The 18,968-nt window shown below is 37.3% G+C and overlaps 1 protein-coding gene across 1 annotated transcript in view; it reads right to left on the reverse strand.

Moving 5' to 3' along the window:
- DTNBP1 (dystrobrevin binding protein 1) overlaps window positions 1-18,968 on the reverse strand; it is a 253,422-nt gene that overhangs the window by 181,290 nt on the left and 53,164 nt on the right. Inside the window, exon 2 of the mRNA XM_007951913.1 lies at window positions 9,409-9,469. Coding sequence (XP_007950104.1) covers window positions 9,409-9,469 — 61 coding nt within the window. The remainder of the gene's footprint in view (window positions 1-9,408; window positions 9,470-18,968) is intronic.

Genomic DNA, 18,968 nt, shown 5'->3' on the forward strand with positions numbered 1-18,968 from the left:
AAGAGGTGTGTTTCTAGAAATCTGTCCATTTCTTCCAGATTTTCAAATTTGTTGGAGTACAGTTCTTCATAGCATCCTGTTATTATCCATTTTATTTCAGTTGGTTTTGTTATGTCACCCATTTCATTTCTTATTTGTGTTATTTGTATTCTCTCCCTCTTTTACATTGTTAAATTTGCCAGTGGTTTGTCAATTTTATTGATATTTTCAAAGAACCAACTTCTGGTCTTGTTGATTTTTTCCCATTGCCCTTATATTTTCTGTTTCATTGATTTCTGCTGGAATCTTGATTATTTCCTTTTTTGGTGACTGTAGGCTTTTCTTGCTGTTCTTTTTCTAATTGTTGGAGATGTTGGTTTAAAGCATTGGTTTTGGCTCTTTCTTCCTTTTTGATGTGTGCAGTTATTACTATAAATTGGCCTCTGATCACTGCTTTTGCTCTGTTCCAAATATTTTGGTATGCTGTATTTTCGTTCTCATTTCATTCAAGGAATTTTTGAATTTCACTTTTTATTTCTTCTCTTACCCAGTCTTTCTCAAGGAGGGTGTTGTTCAGTTTCCACGTGCTTACTCTTTTCCTGTTGATCTTCCTATTGTTGATTTCTAATTTGATAGCATTATGATCTGAGAAGATATTTGCAGTATTTCAATGTTTTTAAATTCATGAAGGTTTGCTTTATGACCTAACATATGGTCTATCATGGAAAATGTTCCATGTGCACTAGAGAAGAATGTATATTGTGCTTTTGTTGGGTGAAGTGCTCTGTAGATGTCTACAAGGTCAAGTTGGTGGACTGTGTTGTTTAGCTCTTCTGCATCATTGTTGAGTTTCCTTCCAGCTGTTCTATCTTTCATTGAAAGTGATGTATTAAAATCTCCCACTATGACTGTGGAGTCATCTATTTGCCTTTTCAAGTCTTTTAAAGTCTGACCTATGTATTTTAGGGCTCTTTGATTGGGTCCATAGATATTTATTTTGCTTATATCTTCATGTTCAATTGATCCTTTAATCATTATATAATTTTCTTCCTTATCTCCTATAGTTGTTTTTGTCTTAAAGTCAATTTGATCAGAAATTAATATTGCTACTCCTGCTCTTTTATGGTTGCCAGTTGCTTGATATATCTTTTTCCAACCTTTGATTTTTAGTCTATTTTTGTCTTTATCTCTAAGGTGTGTCTCCTGTAGACAGCAATATTGATGGGTTTTGTTTTCTTATCCAACCTGCACCTCTCCGTCTCTTGAGTGGTGCATTTAATCCATTAACATTCAGTGTAATTATTGACAAGCATGTATTGGTTGCTGTCATTTTGGTATGTGTTTTCTCATGGTGTCCCTGGTTTCTTTGTTCCCTATCAATTTTTGTGCTGAGCTCATTATGTTTATGAATTGTGTTTTCATTTCCTTTGTTGCTGTTGTTGTAGAATTTGCTGAATATTTGTGCTTGTCCTCTTTTTTATTATGATATGAAGGTTTATCATTTTTCTATGAGGTTACCCTATGATTTATAATTTTCTCCCCAAGTTTAGAACAGTCTATTCTATATTGCAATTCTCTTAACTTCCTCACCATTTAGAAGTTCTGTAACTACACAGTCTTTTCCCTCTTTTTGTTGTAGTTGTCCTCACTTGCCAAATGATGTCTCTGGTTCCTGTTTACAATCCTGTAAGCTCATTTTACTGTGGCTATGTCCATAGCTGTGGTTTCAGGGTTATGTCATCTTGTGTGTTAACGGTTGGTTGTTATTTGCTATTATTGGTTCTCTGTTCAAAGGACTCCCCTTTTAGCATCTCTTATAAGGTTGGTCTGGTTTTAACAAATTCCCCTAGTTTCTGCTTATCTGGAATTCTCCTAATTTCACCATCATATCTGAGGGACAATTTTGCCAGGTATGTAATTCTTGGTTGAAAATTTTTCTCTGTCAGGGTTTTATATATACCATCTCATTGCCTTCTCGCTTACATGGTTTCTGCTGAGAAATCATAGCTTATTCTTACCAGTTGTCCTTTTAAATAACTTTTTGTTTTTCCTGTGCTGCTTTCAGGATTCTGACTTTGTCTTTGGTTTTGATGAGTTTGATGATGGTATGGTCTTGGTGATTTTCTTTTGGGGTCTATCCTGTTTGGGCTTCGCTGGACTTCCTGAATGGATATATTCTCATCTTTCATCATATCAGGGAAGTTCTCCTCCAACAAATCTTGGACAATTTTCTCAGTGGTTTTATTTTTCTCTTCCTGTTCTGGAATTCCAATGACACATAGGTTATTCCTTTTGATGATATCCCACATGAACCTTTGGCTTTCTTCACTTTGTTTTGATCTTTTTTCTGACTGATCCCTTTCCAAAGAAGTATTCAGTATTTGTCTTCAATCTCATTAATTCTGTCTTCCATCACATCAATTCTACTCCTGTGCCCTTCCAATGTGTTATCTATTTCTGACAATTTAATATTAATCTTCTGGATTTCTCTGTAGATCTAGAATCATTTCTAATTTTTCACTTATTTTGTCATTTTGTTTTTGTATTTTCTTCCAAAATTCTTCTAGGGTTTCCTCTGTTTTCCTTGATCTTTCAATCCATTGAGGTTACCTAAACATAAGTCTTTTTTAATTCTTTATCAGAGAGTTCCAATGCTGCTTCTTCCTCAGGGATGTGTTCTGGGTCTGTATCCTGGTCCCTTGTTTCTAGTGCTTTATCTTGCTTCTTTGTGTGGACTGTGATGCTGCTCTGTTGTCTCTGAGACATCATGACATTTTTGTGTTTATATTTAATTAGTGATTGTATGTTGGAGTGATTCACTCAAGATATTTGTTTTCTTTGGATGTGTCTTAGTAAGCAGGGTACTGTGCTCCTCTATTTGCTAGTTGGCAGCACTTACACACTCATCACCTCTCTCCTTTCCAGTCGTCAGCCTCCCATATGTCCCTGGTGTCTTTGGCAAGCAGAGCCATTCTTAGGTCCCTGGAATTGGAACAAGAATGCTGTCACTTTAAATTTCCAAAATGGCTGCCACTTGTAAACATTCAAAATGGCTGTGCCCAGCTGCCACTTGTGAAAATTCAAAATAACTGCACCCTCCAGACAGCTGAAAGTCAACTCAGTTCCTCTCCTTCTTCGCTGTTTCCCTTTTCAGTCATCAGCTACCCCATGCAATAGTCCATGCAGCCCTTGGTGAGCAGAGCCGATTTTTAGGTTAATTCTCAGGTCCTAACACCACTTGGAAATATTCAGGCTGTCCGTACCATCAGAACAGCTTACACTACAGCTCCATTTGTCTCCTTACTTACCGTTTTCATTCAAGTTCTTCTACTAGTTGGTGTTTAATCCACTTCTGTATCATTCCTTTCAAATCTCAGGGCTGCAGGATTATGTTTTGCACCTGTGTTAATTGGTTTCTCTTTTCTTTGTTGAAGAGGGTCTGTGAAGCCTGTCTACCTATTCTGCCATCTTACTGGAAGTTCCTGTTTTTTTTTTTAAATCTATTTTGACTGACACTGGTATAACTATACCAGTTTTCTTTTAGCTAGTACTTACCCAGTACATTGTTAAGTATTAACTAAAAATTAATGGTTTACGCAAGTGCAAAAATCTTTCCAAAAACAAGTAAATCAAAATGGCCAACTGTGCAAAGTACAAAGCTTGACAGAAATATAGGGAGTTTTGAATGTATTCTAGTGGTAGCAACTTTCCCAAAAACACAACTTGACATTGAAAGATGTGTCTGACTTGCCATACCAGACTCAACTAATTCCCATCAGGTAGGTATAACTATGGAACCAGTGACACAAAGCTTCCACTTTGCAAAACCCTCTTTTCAATTAAGGACATACTTAAAACCCAATCACTGACATTCACCTACTGGAAACCTTCTAACTGCTTCTAAAAACTCTATAGTCCAAGTTGCTTGAATGATCCCTTGTCACTTCTGTCTTGGACTCTGCCTGTTTATAAAAAGCTTCTCACTTAAAACCTGTTAACTCTAATTCACTGGTCAAATTTTTCGTTTAAACAATCTCTCCATTTATATTCAGTCTTTCTGTGCTGAAGGTTCTAGGCGTGAAGTAGCTAATGGCTGGATATTCCCCAAAATCTTTTTTTTTTTTTTAATTGTACTTGGTGTGCAAATTTACAAAGCAGATTTGTTTCACATTCAACATTCATGCACATTTTATTTCATGGCCCCCCGACTACCATCCCCAACCACAAAAAAACTCTCCTTGCTTGTCATTCCTTTGACAACCCTGTCCCTGTGCCCTTCTAACTATGCATTCCTGTCTGTCCAGATTTCCCACTATGTGAATGCTGCCCTTCTGACTGATCTAAGGGGTACATCTCCCTAGAGTAGGAGGGTGCATCACCCTGGGGCAGGTGTTCTGCAGTTAGTTCTTTCTACTGTTGGGCTGAGACCCAAATCTTTCAGTGTATGCCTTTTAACAAGACTGGAGCCCTCAGGGTGCCATAAATGGTTAAGTTCTTGGCTGCTCACTAAAAAGTTGGTTTGAATGCATCCAGAGGCCCCTCAAAAGACCTGGTGGTCCACTTCCAAAAGATCATAGCCACTGAAAATGTTATGGAAAACAGTTCTACTCTACAACACATGGGGTCAGCATCATCTCCATGGCAATTGATTTTACTGGTTTTAACAGGGAAGATTAGTCTGTTTACAATTATTGTGATTGTTGCTATTGAGATTTACTTTTACTATCTTATTGTGTTCTGTTTATTCTGCTTTTGGCCTGCTGGTTTCTTGTTACCTTTTGGATTGACCGAATTCTTTCTCCTTAAGTCTAGGGTCGTCTTCTGCTGGCTTGGAAGGCAGACATTAGTAGTTACCCTTGCAATTCTGTCTTCCATATTTAACCTTAAACCTGTATTAATCCTAGGGCTGCTATTACAAAGCCCAACAAAATGAGTGACTTATAAAAACAGGAATTTATTGTCTCACACCTCTGGAGGCCAGGAATCTAAAAGCAGGGTATTAACTGTGCTGATTCTTCTGAGCACTCTAAGGGAGAATTTGCCCTAGATGCCTCTCTTCCAGCTTCTGATGACAGCCATTGATTCTTGACATTCTTGGCTTGTGGATTCAACATTAGAATCTCTGCCTCTTGTCTTTACATGCTATCTTTCCTCTATCTCTGTCTTTATATCTCTTTTATAAGGTTACCACTTATATTGGATTAGAATTCACATTTATCCAATATGATCTCATATTAACTCAAGTGATGATGTCTCACTTTCTAAACAAGATTCTTTCACAGGTACCAAGAATTAGGATGTCAGTTTATCTTTTTGGAGGATGCAACTCAACCCATAAAAAGTCTACAGTTAATCAACATCTATATACACCTCTCGAATAATACAAGGTACCTCCAACCAAACCACACCAAACTCACTGCCATTAAGTCAGATCCAACTCATAGCAACCCTTCCTTGGGTTTCTGAGGCGCTAACTCTACGGAAGTAGATTGTCCAATCTTCCTTCTGAGGAGTGGCTGGTGGGTTTGAACCACCAGCCTTCTGGTTGGCAGTCAAATGCTTTAGGCACTACACTATCAGAGATTAAACTCTCAGAACCTGCCTTATAAATTATATGCTATTGTTATTGAACATTTTTGTTCTATCATTTTTAATCTCACAAATTAGACTACTGATTTCCCACAAATTATATAAATAAATATGTATGTATGTATGTATGTATATATATATAAACATTCATCACAATCGAGTCGATTCTGACTCAGAGCAACCTTATACAGCTATCCCATAGGGTTTCCAAAGCTATAAATCTTTTTATTATTTTATTTTAAGAGCTTGTTTTACATTCAAAGTCAAGCGTACATTTAGTTTCATTCGCCATTTGCCATGTCCAACCCTAACCCAGTCTCCTCCCCTCCCTACCCTGCAACACTCCCCCCGTGCCCCTCAAAATTATGCATTCCTATCTGTCCTGCATTTCCTCAGTTTGAATGTTGGTCCTTTGGTGTCCCATGTCTATTGCTTTAAGGGATGTATTACCATTGAATGTGTGGGTGTGGCATCCTGGGTTGAGTGGTCTGCATGTACATCTTGTTAACTATTGAGCTGAGAGCCTGTCCCTGGGGGTGAGTTTTAGTCCAGGCGCCAAATGTGTTTCAGGGCCATAGTATTGGGATTCTCATCAGACTTCATCTAACCAGTTATTCTGGTCATTACTGAGTTGTTGGATTTTGTTCCACGTTTTCCTCCCACTCTATCCAGGATCTCCAGATTTGGTCCTTTCCTGAGTGGTTGGCATTGGTAGCTGGGCACCATCCGGTTCTTCTGGTCTCAAGGGCCATTTTTTTTGTGTGTGTTCGTCTTCACTTCTGACACTAGGAGACCATTAGCTGCATCCTAGATGGCTGCTTAAAGCTGTTAAGACCCCAGTCGCTACTCACCAATGTAGGATGTGGAGCAATGCTTTTATGTATTTTGTTGTGCCAACTGAGTCTGGTGTACCCCAGTACTATGGTCCTGAGGTAGTAGCTCCATTGGATCTCTCTCCCATAGTGCTGGGATATCTGTGAGAGATTACTCTGTGTCTGTCCTCTATTATTTCTTTAAGGACTGTAGGTATTTTATATCACTGGTGTCTGTACAAGATAAGCCTCAGCTGAGTCTATCCTTGGTCTAGAGTATACCTCTATATTCACTGATCCCTGTCTGATCATCTCAGGTATGTGTTTGTTTATCTGTGTAGCCTAGTGTTTGGTGTTAATGGCAATGTGGTACTGTGGACACATTGGTTGGTTTTAGCATCTGTCGACTATCTCTTATGTGCATAGTTTGGTGTCCTCATTTCCCAATGTTATCATGGTGGTCATATCCAAAGCTGTAAATCTTTATGGAAGCAGACTGCCACATCTTTCCCTTGTGGAATGGCTTGTGGGTTCAAATGGCTAACCTTCCAGTTAGCAGCCAAGTGCTTAACCACTGCAACACCAGGGCTCCACATACATGTGTATGTTTTGCTGCTGTTACATGCTGTAGAGTCTTTTTCAACTCAGAGCAACCTCATGTACAATAGAAAGAAACACAGCTGGGTCCTGCACCATCCTCATAATCACTGCTATGCTTGCATTGTTGCAGCCACTGTCAATCCATCTTGCCGAGGGTCTTGCTCGTTTTCACTGACCATCTACTTTACCAAGCATTCTTCTCTGGGCACTAGTCCCATCTGATAACATGAGCAAAGTAGGAAAGGTGAAAGAACACTGTCATCTGCGACCTTTTAATTTCTTATCATAGGTGTTCACTGATCATTCAGGAAGTTAGAATCCCACACTCATGTGAGGCCAACTGCGGTGTAGTAAATTACTTAGTGTGGCTTTTCTACCCATAAGTCTTTGTAAACTCTAAGGTGGGAATTGCTGTTAGCATCTGAGGAGATCCTGATTTTAAAGTCGCCCACCTGGGTTATTTCTGTTGGGCGTGGCACAATACAACGTTCTGGGAGGTTCCCACTCACTCTCACGTGCTTAGAGTTCTGATGCTGTGATTGGCTAGTTTGACCATTCTGTGGGGCTGAAAAGGAGGCCTCCTAGAGGCAAAACTCTCTCTGACTGCTGGTTGAGGAAGATGTGCTGCTGCAAGAGACACACACCCCAGAAAGAGACACGCGTTGCTGGGAAAGAGACGCAAGAGACACACATTGCTGAGTGAGACACCGAGGGACCAGCACTGCTGGGAAAGAGACTGTGAGAGACTGCTGGCTGAGGGACGGTGGGCTGGGAGAGAGGCTGAGCATTTTTTCCTGAACTTGAATTGTAGCCTGTGGTGCTTCCTTAATAAACCTCATAATCTGTGAACTCTGTGTGGCCACTGCAGCGAATTACTGAACCCAGGAGAGAGGTGATGGGTGCTTTGGGAGGAATGGTTGGTGAAAGGGCTGGAGGGAGGCAGCATGTCTGGCCTTGTAGGAATAGGCCTTGGGTTACTGCTGGTAATCCTGTCTTCCTCTTGTGGGATTCGAGGAGGTCAAAACATGTGGCCTCCTCGCCGTTTTAGCACCAACACCATGGTAACAAATTCATAAAGGAGACCACATACATGTCCAGTTATGAAGACAGCTTTTGCCAGTAAATATTTTTTTTTCCTAAGCTTAATCTCTCACTAAGTATAAAGTCACTTCAAAGGTCCAAGAATACAATGTATGCAGTCTCAGATTCAGTTCCTTATATGCAAGGTTTCCTATCTTCATATATCTCCAAGGATCTTATATTACTATTTCGCCCCAGCTTCCAGTTTTGTTTTTTGTTTTGTTTTTAACCACTCTCATTTCAGTTCCCTGTTTATTTTGGAAGGTCTTTAGATTTTTTCTTAATTTCTGTGAGATCACTACATCTATATATATATTTTTAATCTATCCAGCATTTAAGTGTTTTACAATTGTAAGACTTCAAAAATATCTAATCTGCCCTATTGCCACAACTTCAAATTGCCTCTTTTCATTTATTTCTAAGAGAAACACCAATGTTTAAATTTCATATGTTTTTGCATGTTCTATATAACAATTCACTAAATTTAAGTAAATGGTAATAATAATTTAAAAAGTCAGCCTCAATTAATTAAAAGAATCAAAAAAGTGTTTTTAGAAAAATTTCTATGGACATCAATAGCATATAAACTTTGGCAAATAAAATTTTAAGTACATGTACCAAAATTATTTAAATCACAAATCACTTTTATTCATTATATATTCTATACATGCTGCCTGAGAATAGTTTGTCCTTTTAAGTGAATTGAGAATGACCACTGAACTATTTGTTTGTTTGCTTGTTTCTGTATTTTTGTATTTATCAAGTAAATTATTTAGGTAAACAGAGCAAAGTTTAGCTTTTGTCCAAATAATAATGAATTCTTAAACAGTGGATACAAAGGGATTATATCTTATAGTTTACATATAATGTGAAGTCTTTAGACTCAAATTCATAAACATTGTAACATGATGAACTAAACATTTACCTGTGACTTTGGAATAAGCTCTCTAAGCCTAACTAAGGAGCTCTGGTAGCATAGTGGCTAAGGCACTTGACTGCTAACCAGAAGGCTGGCGGTTCAAACCCACCAACCACTCCTCGGAAGTAAGATGGGGCAATCTACTTCCGTAGTGACACTGCCTCAGAAACCCAAGGAGGGGTCGCTATGAGTCAGGTCCAACTCGATGGCAAACAACAACAACAAGCCTAACTAACTTAAGTAAGATTACTTCACTGAAACATTGAAGTGCTTTATTCATGGAGTTTCATAATGAACTATTAAGTTCAATTTCAGATATCCTGAAAAACATTTTAATACGAACAGTTTATAAATTTCATTTTTAAAAAACTAGCATTTAACACTAAATAAAGAAATTTCCCACTGGTATAAGATTAGAATATCCTTTACCTCTGCAGCATTTGCACATTCCTTGGCTCTTCTGTGAAGTGCAGCCCATGTATCTTCATACCTAAGAAAAAATAATAATAATTCAAAACGTAAACCACACATTTGAAAAAAGATATATATATATGGAGTACTTCTGGGAAGATGGTGGGATAAGCCCGTCTTAAGATCCTGACCCTTCCATACAAGTATCAAAAAAAAGTATCAACTAGAAATCCCAACTCAACCCTGCAAGTCGGCATGTGAAAGCAGTAACGAGCCACACACTGCAAGATGAGGGAGAATTTTAAATGGTAGGAAAATCTTTCTCCACATTCCCACCCTTCCCCATCAATTGTAGCAGCCACGTGTCTGCAGTGGAGTCCCAGTCAACCTACAGCTCTCTTGTGCACAAAGAAGGGCCCAGGGATTTCTGGCTGTGAAGTAAATGTGACAGACTTCACTGCTGGACTGTTTATTATGTCTATTCTGATCAATCCGGAAGTGGCCTCTGTGACTGAAACTTCAGTCCGATCTAAATCAGAGCTCCCACGGGGTGAGGGAGGGAGCAATGTGCAAAGACTGAAGGCTGTGCCCACCTGAGAATTTCTCATATTCAGAAAGAAGGACCTCTGATCCCTAGTTCTGAAGTGAACAGGGCAGACTCTGTTGGCGGAGTGATCAATATGTTTGTTGTGATTGGTCTCGGAGTTGCCACAATGACTGAAATCTTGGTCCGGCATGAGCCCTCAGAGAAGGATGAGGAAGCAGTGAGCAAAGACTAAAGGCTATGTCTGCCTAAGAAATTTCTGCATAAATTAGTGGTTTTGAAAGCACTGTATATACAATGAAATTGAAAAAGCTCACACGCTGTAATATTCTAATGTCTTGGTTTCAACAAAAGAAAGAAATAAAATAAAGCACACAAAGAGACTGGAAATGATGGTCCATACAAAAGAACAACATGAAATAAGAGATGTCATCTCTATGGAAGCCCAGATAATGGATTAGAAAATTTTGAAAAAAAAAAAAATGTTAATCATGTTCCAAGAACTAAAAGAAATCAGGAAAATGATGCATGGAAAAAAAAAAAAAAAAAGACTATAAATAAATCGACAATATAAAAAGGCACCAAATACAAATACTGGTCATGGAAAGTAAGTAAGTGACATGAAAAACTCATTCTAAGAACTCAATAGGAGAGTTGAGCTTGCAGAAGAAGAAATAATCAGCAAACTAGAGAATAAGGCAATAGAAATCACTGAGTCTGAAAGACAACAAGAGAAAAGGATCAGAATAGCTGAGTATAGCTCAACGGAACTGTGTAACACCATCACGTGGACTAACATCTGCCTCATGGTAATTTCAAGAACAGAAAAAAGGACATAAGAATATTTGGGGGAAAAAAATGACAAAGGACATGAATCTGTAAAACCAAGAAGCTCAATGAACTTTAAGTAGGATAAACCCCAAAAGATCCAGACTTAGATACATTATAATCAAGCTCTTGAAAACAAAAAACAAAGAGAGCATCCTGAAAACAGCAAGAGAAAAGAATTGTCATATACAAAGGATCCTTGATAAGATTAAAGGACAATTTCTCCTCAGAAATTCTGGAGGTCAGAAGGCAGTGGAATTTAACATGCTGAGAAGAAAATGTCAACAAAAAATTCTTTACCCAGCAAAATTGTCCTTCATGAATGAGGATGAAATTAAGACTTACAAATAAAAGGTGAAGATGTTTGTTACTGTGGGGAAAATGGCAAAGCAGCTTATTACACAGCCTTTTGACCCTTACACAGGCCATTTCATCAGAAGCCTCAGGCCCAGAACATTCCAGAACAGAAGCTGGGAATGGAGTCACTCTCTCCCAAGTTTCTTATCTTTATTGGAGATACTCTCTCCTTGTTCTAGGTACACAGAAATTCTCTTTGTTCTGCTTGTATGTGCATGTACATCACATGGCATCTATTTTATTTCTGTTATCTGTTCCTGGCGAGGAGGAAATGGCATCCTTCAACTGCAGCATGAGAGGGGTGTATGTAGACTATGAACACTATGGCACCCAATGCTGAAACTGAGCTTGCTCTGTCTCTTATATACGTGAGTAAAGCATTATTCCATTCAATGCCTGTATATAAATCATCTTTCTTGGTGACTTGGACCTTGGTTCAATAGTTTAGCACAGCAAGCAGGCTTGACCACTACCACTCAACCTGTCCTACAAGAAATGCTAAAGCATCACTCCTGTGGCTTCCAGACAAACAGCCAAGCATATGAGGTAAGTATAAGGTAATATAAATTATAACATACATACATACATATATATATATATATATATTTGTTGTTGTTATGTGCTGTCGAGTTGGACCCGACTCATAGAGACCCCTCCTTGGGTTTCCGAGGCAGTATCACTACGGAAGTAGAGGCTGGTGGGTTTGAACAGCCAGCCTTCTGGTTAGCAGTCAAGTGTCTTAGGCTACCAGAGCTCCCGTGTATGTATGTATATGTGTGTGTGTGTGTGTGTATATATGTATATGTGTATATATATATATATATGTATATGTATATATATACTGTAAGGTACAGTATTAGGTATATAGGTATAAGCATATAAGGTAGGTACACTTCTTAGAACAGTAAATCATGGGAGATCAGAAGGGCATTATTTTCACAGGGAGATGGCCCAGAGGGCAGGATGCATAGGAAAGAAGGACACAGGGAAAAGGTAACCACAGGCAGGAAGTGGGAAGAGAGTTCTTCCATTATGGGTATTGCAATCAATGTCATGAAACAAAATGTGTATCAACAGCTGTAAACGTTCACCCAAATCACAATTTAAACAAATAAATAAATAAAATAAAAAGAAAGGCTAAAGGGAGTCAAATAGAAAATAAAGGACACTAGACAACAACTCAAAGCCAAAACCAAAACCAAACTCATTGCTGTTGGGTCGATTCTAACTCATAGTGACCCCTTTCTGGGTTTCAGAGGCAGTAAATCTTTACGGAAGTAGATTGCCCAGTCTTCCTTCTGCAGAGTGGCTAGTGGGTTTGAACCGCCAACCTTCTCATTAGCAGTCAAATGCCTTAGGCACTATGTCACCAGAGCTCCTTAACTCAGAGCCATACAGGACAAAAAGATCTTCATTAAAGGTAATTTTACAGGCAAGTATGAGGGCCACTTTTATGTTTGACTGGTACTTCTAGTTAACGTGTTTCATAAGAACAAATGGATAAAAAATAAGTATAAATTTATTTAACTGGGCACATGATATAAAAAGATGTTAACTGATAATAATAACATAAATAAGGCTGACGGGACTGATACAGGAATAGAGTTTTTGTATTTACTGAAGTTAAGTTGGTATCAATTTAAACCAGGTCTGTTATAGATTAACATGTTAAATGTAATTCTCATGGTAAATACAAAGAAAATATCTAAAAAAGATACACAAGGGAGAAGGAAACCAAAACTGTTCACTGTAAAAATCAACTTAACATAATGTTACCTATATTCCAGGAAATGGGGGGGGGGGAGATACAAGACACACACACAAAAAAAAGTAAGAAAATGGCAATCAGTACTTCCTTATTAGTAATGACCTTATATGTAAGTGGATTAAGCAGGCCAATTAAAAGGTAGAGTGGCAGAATAGATTTAAAAACATCATCCATCTGTATGCTATCTATAAAACACACATCTTAGACCAAAGACACAAACAGGATGAAAGTGAAAAAATGAGAGAAAAAAAAACTTCATACAAATAATAACCAAGAGAAGGTGAGATGGCTCTGCTAGTATACAACAAATGGACTTTATGTTAGTCTATTATAAGAAACAAAGAAGAATATATGATGATAAAAGGGTAATTCATCAAGAAAATGTAACAATTACAAGTATGTATGCACCTAATATCAGAGCCTTAAGATATATGATGCAAACACTGACAAACTTCAAGTTTAATTATTTATTACTATTATTATTATTAAATTGTAATTTATTTTTTATTTATATAATTATTATGTATATAATTTATTATTTATCACTCAATTATAATTTAATTATTATAAGTTTATTATTATTCTATAATAATAGTTGGAAATTTCAATAATAAACCACTTTCAGTAACAGACAAGGCAGCCTGGTGGCATAGTGGTTGAAGCATTTAGCTGCTAACTAGAAGATCAGCAACTTGAACCCACCAGCTGCTCTGTGGGAAGAAGAGGAGGCAGTCTGCTTCCTTACAGGTTTACAGCTTTAGAACCCTATAAGGCAGTTCTATTCTGTCCTAAAGTGTCGCTTTGAGTTGGAAACTACTTCATAGCAGTGGGTTTAGTTTTGGGTTCAATAATAAAACATCTAAAAAGAAGATCAGTAAAGAAGTAGAGGATTTGAACAGTGCTATACACCAACTAGACCTAATAGGCATATATAGAATACTCAGCAACAGCACAATACATATTCATCTCCAATGCTCCTGAATTATTTTCCAGGATAGACCATATGCTAAGTCACAAAACAAGTCACAATAAATTTATTAAGACTGAAATCATCTTCCTCAACCACAGCAGATGAAACTAAAAATTAATGACAGAAGGAAAACTAGAAAATACATAAATATGTGAAAATAAACAATACATTATTAAATAATCAATAAGCAAAGGGAGAAGTAAAAAAATACTTAAGAGTCAAACGAAAATGAAAGCACAAATACTAAAACTAACAGTATGAAATAAAGGCAGTACTCAAGGGGAATTTTTAGCAGTAAATGCCTACATTAGAAAAGAAGAAAGGTCTCAAAATAATCTAACTTTATAACTTGAGAAACTACAAAAAGAGGACACTACCAGAATGAAGTTCCTCATTTCTTTTTGTCCCTCATTTCCTCCAATACTGCTACCAAACCTACCAGAAGGAAGCAAAGAAAAAAGATCAGAGCAGAAATAAATGAAGGAAAAACTTAGATGAAATGAACAAGTTTCTAGAAACAACCTATCTACAACAAGAAACAAAAGATTTCAAAGACCCTTAACAAGTCTGAAGAGATTGAATCAGTAATCAAAAACCTCCCAACAAAGAAAAACCCTGGACTACATGCCCTTACTTTGGAATTCTACTAAACATTTATAAAAAGGAGTGACACCAGAACTTCCGATAAGATGGTGGAATAGGCAGGCAAGCAACACATACCCTCTTCAACAAAGAAAAGAGAAACCAATTGACAGAGATACAGAAGATAATCCTAGAACCCTGAGCTTTGACAGGAAGTATACAGAAGTGGATCAGGCACCAACTAGTGGAAAAACCTGAATGAAAACAGTGACTACAGACATAGAAGGAGCTGCTGACTGTCAGCTACTCTGATGGGACCAATAGCCTGAATATTTCTAAGTGGTGTTGAGACCCGAGAATTGACCTAAAGATCAGCCCTGGTTGCCAAGGGCTACAGGGACAACAGCACTGGTGGCCTATGATTAGGAAGGGAAACAACGGGGAGGAAGACTACCTGAGCTGTGGACTTTGAGCTGTCCAGAGGATATAACCATTTGGATTGTTTACAAGTAGCAACCATTTTAGATATTTAAGTGACCCAGGGTAAAGCCATTTTAAATGTTTACATGCAGTGGTCATAATGGATATTTAAAGTGACCAAGGGTCCATAGTCGCAGGGGACATCAAGCTCAATTGGCATTAACATACTATACAAAACTCCAACATACAGTCACCAATTAAATGTAAATATGAAAATGTCACAATGCCCTGGAGACAACAGAGCATCACAGTCCACACAAAGCAGCAAGATAAAGCAGGAGAAACAAATGACCAGGATACAGACCCAAAACACATCCCTGAGGAAGATGCAGCATTGGAATTCCCTGATAAAGAATTCAAAAGAATTATATTTAGGTATCTTCAATGAATTGAGAGACAGATCAAGGAAAACACAAAGAAAACCCTACAACAATTTCGAAAGATAATACAAGAACAAAATGAGAAAATAAATGAAAAATTAGAAATGATACAACATCTATAGATAGAAATCCAGAAGATTAATACTGAATTTTCAGAAATAGGTAACACACATTGAATGGGAAAAAGAGTAGAATTGAAGCAATGCAAGACATAATTAGTGAGATTGAAGACAAATAACTGAATACTTCTTTGGAAAGGGATCAATCAGAAAAAAGATAAAAACAAAATGAAGAAAGCCTAAGGTACATGTGGGATATGGTCAAAAGGAATAAACTATGTGTAATCAGAATTCCACAACAGGAAGAGGCAAATGAAACCACAGAGAAAATTATCAAAGATTTGTTAGAAGAGAATTTCCCTAGTATGATGGAAGATGAGAATATATCCATTCAAGAAGTTCAACGAACCTCAAACAGGACAGACCCCAAAGGAAAACCACTAAGACCTATCATCATCAAACTAACCAAAGCAAAGGAAGACTCCTGAAAGCAGCATGGGAAAAATGAAGTTACCTACAAGAGGCAACCAATAAGACTAAGCTCAGATTTGCTGGCAGAAACTATCCAAGCAAGAAGACAATAGGATGATGTATATAAAACCCTGAAAGAAAAAAGTTTCGAACCAAGCATTATATACCCAGCAAAACTGTCCCTCAAACATGATGGTGAAATTAGGACATTTCCAGATAAGTAGAAATTAATGGAATTTTTTAAAACCAGACCAATCTTACAAGAGATGCTAAAGGGAGGCCTTGAGACAGAGAACCAACAATAGCAAACAACAACTGATCATTAACACACATGATGACATAACCCAGAAACCAGCCCAGTTATGGAAGTATCCAAAGTAATTAAGCCTACAAGATTGTAAACAGGGAACCTGAGACATCAATTGGCAATGGCAAATGAGGACAATTACAAACCAAAAAGAAGGAAATAACTGTGTAGTTATAGCACTTCTAAACAGTAGCAACACAGAACGGACTGTTCTAAACTTGGGAAGAAATTGTAAATCACAGGGTAACCTCAACAAAAAATGATAGACCTTCTCATCAAAATAAAAAAGAGAAGAAGCACAAATATTTCACAAATACTAAAACAATACCAACAAAGGAAGTGACAGCATGATTCATAAATGAGTTTGCCACAGAAAATTATATGGAACAAAGAAATTAGCAACACCACAAAAAACTACATAACTAATTCATGCTTGATAATTACACTGAATGTCAATGGATTACATGCACCACTCAAGAGACAGAGAGTTGCAGAGTGGATAAGAAAACATAACCCATCAATATGCTGTCTACAAGAGATACACCTTAGAAAGACAAAAACAGACTAAAAATCAAAGGCTGGAAAAACATAGTGCAAGCAAATGGCAACTATAAAAGAGCAGAAATGGCAATATTTCTGATAAAATTCACTTTAAGATAAAACCACCATGAGAGACAAGGAAGAACATAGTATAATGACTAAAGGATCAACTGACTGAACAAGAGCATGCAACAATAACATCTATGCAACCAACGAAAGAGCCCCAAAATACATAAACCAGTTTCTAACAGAACTGAAAAGACAAATAGATGACTCCAGAGTAATAGTAGGAGACTTTAATACACCACTTTCAGTCACAGATAGAACTGAAAAGAAACTCCATGAAGACACAAAGAACTAAATACAATCCACCAACCTGACCTTATAGACATCTACAGAGCACTTCACCCAACGACAGCACAATATACATTCTTTTCCAGTACACATGGAACATTCTCCAGAATAGATCATATGTTAGGCTACAAACCAAGCCTCAATAAATTTAAAACCACTGACTGCAAAGCATCTCCTCAGATCACAATGCTATAAAATTTGAAATCAACAATAGGAAGATCAACAGAAAAAGAGCAAACACATAGAAACTGAATAACACGCTCCTTGAAAATGACCGGGTAATAGGATAAAAAATTAAATTAAAAAATTCCTTAAATCAAACTAGAATGAAAACATAACATACCAAAATCTTCAGGACAAAGGAAAAGCAGTGATCAGAGGTCAATTTATAAATGCACACATCAAAAAAGAGCCCAAATCCACACCTTAACCCAACATTTTCAACAATTAGAAAAAGAGCAGCCTCTTCCCCAAAAAAAGCTTACAGTCACCAGAAGAAAGGAAATAATAAAGATTTGAGCAGAAATAAATAAACAGAAAATAGAAGACAATACAAAAAAATCAAAACTAGAAGTTGGTTTTTGGAAAGATTAATAAAAAAATTGACAAACCACTGGCAAATTTAACAAAGGAAAAGAGGGAGAGAATATAAGTAACATGAATAAGAAATTAATTGGGTGACACTACAACATAACCATCAGAAATTAAAAGGATAATATCAGAATACTATGAAGAACTATATTCCAACAAATTTGAAAATCTAGAAGAAGTGGGCAGATTTCTAGAAAAATACTATTTACCTAAAATAACAGAGGCTGAGGTAGAAAATTTAAACAAATCCATAATGAAAGAAGTAATTGAAGAAGTCACAAAAAAAATTACCAACAACAAAAGCAGCCCTGGCCCAGATGGCTTCACTGGAGAATTCTACTGACATTCAGAGATGAACTGACACCAATTCTACTCAAACTATTCCAGAACATGGAAAAGAATGGAATCCTCCCAAATTCATTTTATAAAGCAAGCATAACCTTGATACCAAAACCAGGCAAAAACATCACTACAAAGCAAAATAACAGACCAGTATCTCTCATGAATATAGATGCAAAAATCTTCAACAAATTACTAGCCAACAGACTCCAACAACATATCAAAAAATAATATATTATGACCAAATGGGGTTCATACCAGGTACGCAAGGATGGTTCCACATTAGAAAAACAATCATCGTCATCCATCACATAAATAAACAAAGGAAATGAACCACATGATCATACTAATTGATGCAGAAAAAGCATTTGATGAAATCTAACTCCCATTCCTGATAAAAACTCTCAGTAACATAGGAATAGCAGGGAAATGCCTTGACATAATAAAGGGCAGCTATGCAAAACCAACAGCCAACATTATTCTCAATGGAGAGAGACTGAAACCATTCCCCTTGTGAAAAGGAACCAGACAAGGATGCACTACATCACCACTTTTATCCAACATTCTACTGGAAGTCCTAGCCAGGGCAATAAGGCAAGAAAGGGAAAACAAAGGCATCCAAAATGGTAACCAAAAAAAAAACAAAAAACAAACTCACCGCTGTCAAGTCAGATCCGACTCATAGAGACCCCTCTTTGGGTTTTCCAAGGAAGTATCACTATGGAAGTAGACTGTCCAATCTTCTTTCCAAGGAGTGGCTGGTGGGTTTGAACTGCCAGCCTTCTGGTTATCAGTCAAGTGCCTTAGGCAGTATGCCACCAGAGCTCCCCCAAACTGGTAAGGAAGAAGTGAAACTATCTTTATTTGCCAATGATATGATCCTATACATAGAAAACCCAAGAGATTCAGCAAAAGAAATACTGGAACTAATTAAGAGATTTAGCATAGTTGCAGGTTATAAGATCAATATCCAAAAATCAGTTGGATTCCTCGACACCAGCAAAGAGA

This window comes from Orycteropus afer, unplaced genomic scaffold (genome assembly GCF_000298275.1).
Source record: "Orycteropus afer afer isolate SDZICR_OR568_19922 unplaced genomic scaffold, OryAfe1.0 scaffold00012, whole genome shotgun sequence".
In the NCBI taxonomy this organism is placed as follows: domain Eukaryota; kingdom Metazoa; phylum Chordata; class Mammalia; order Tubulidentata; family Orycteropodidae; genus Orycteropus; species Orycteropus afer.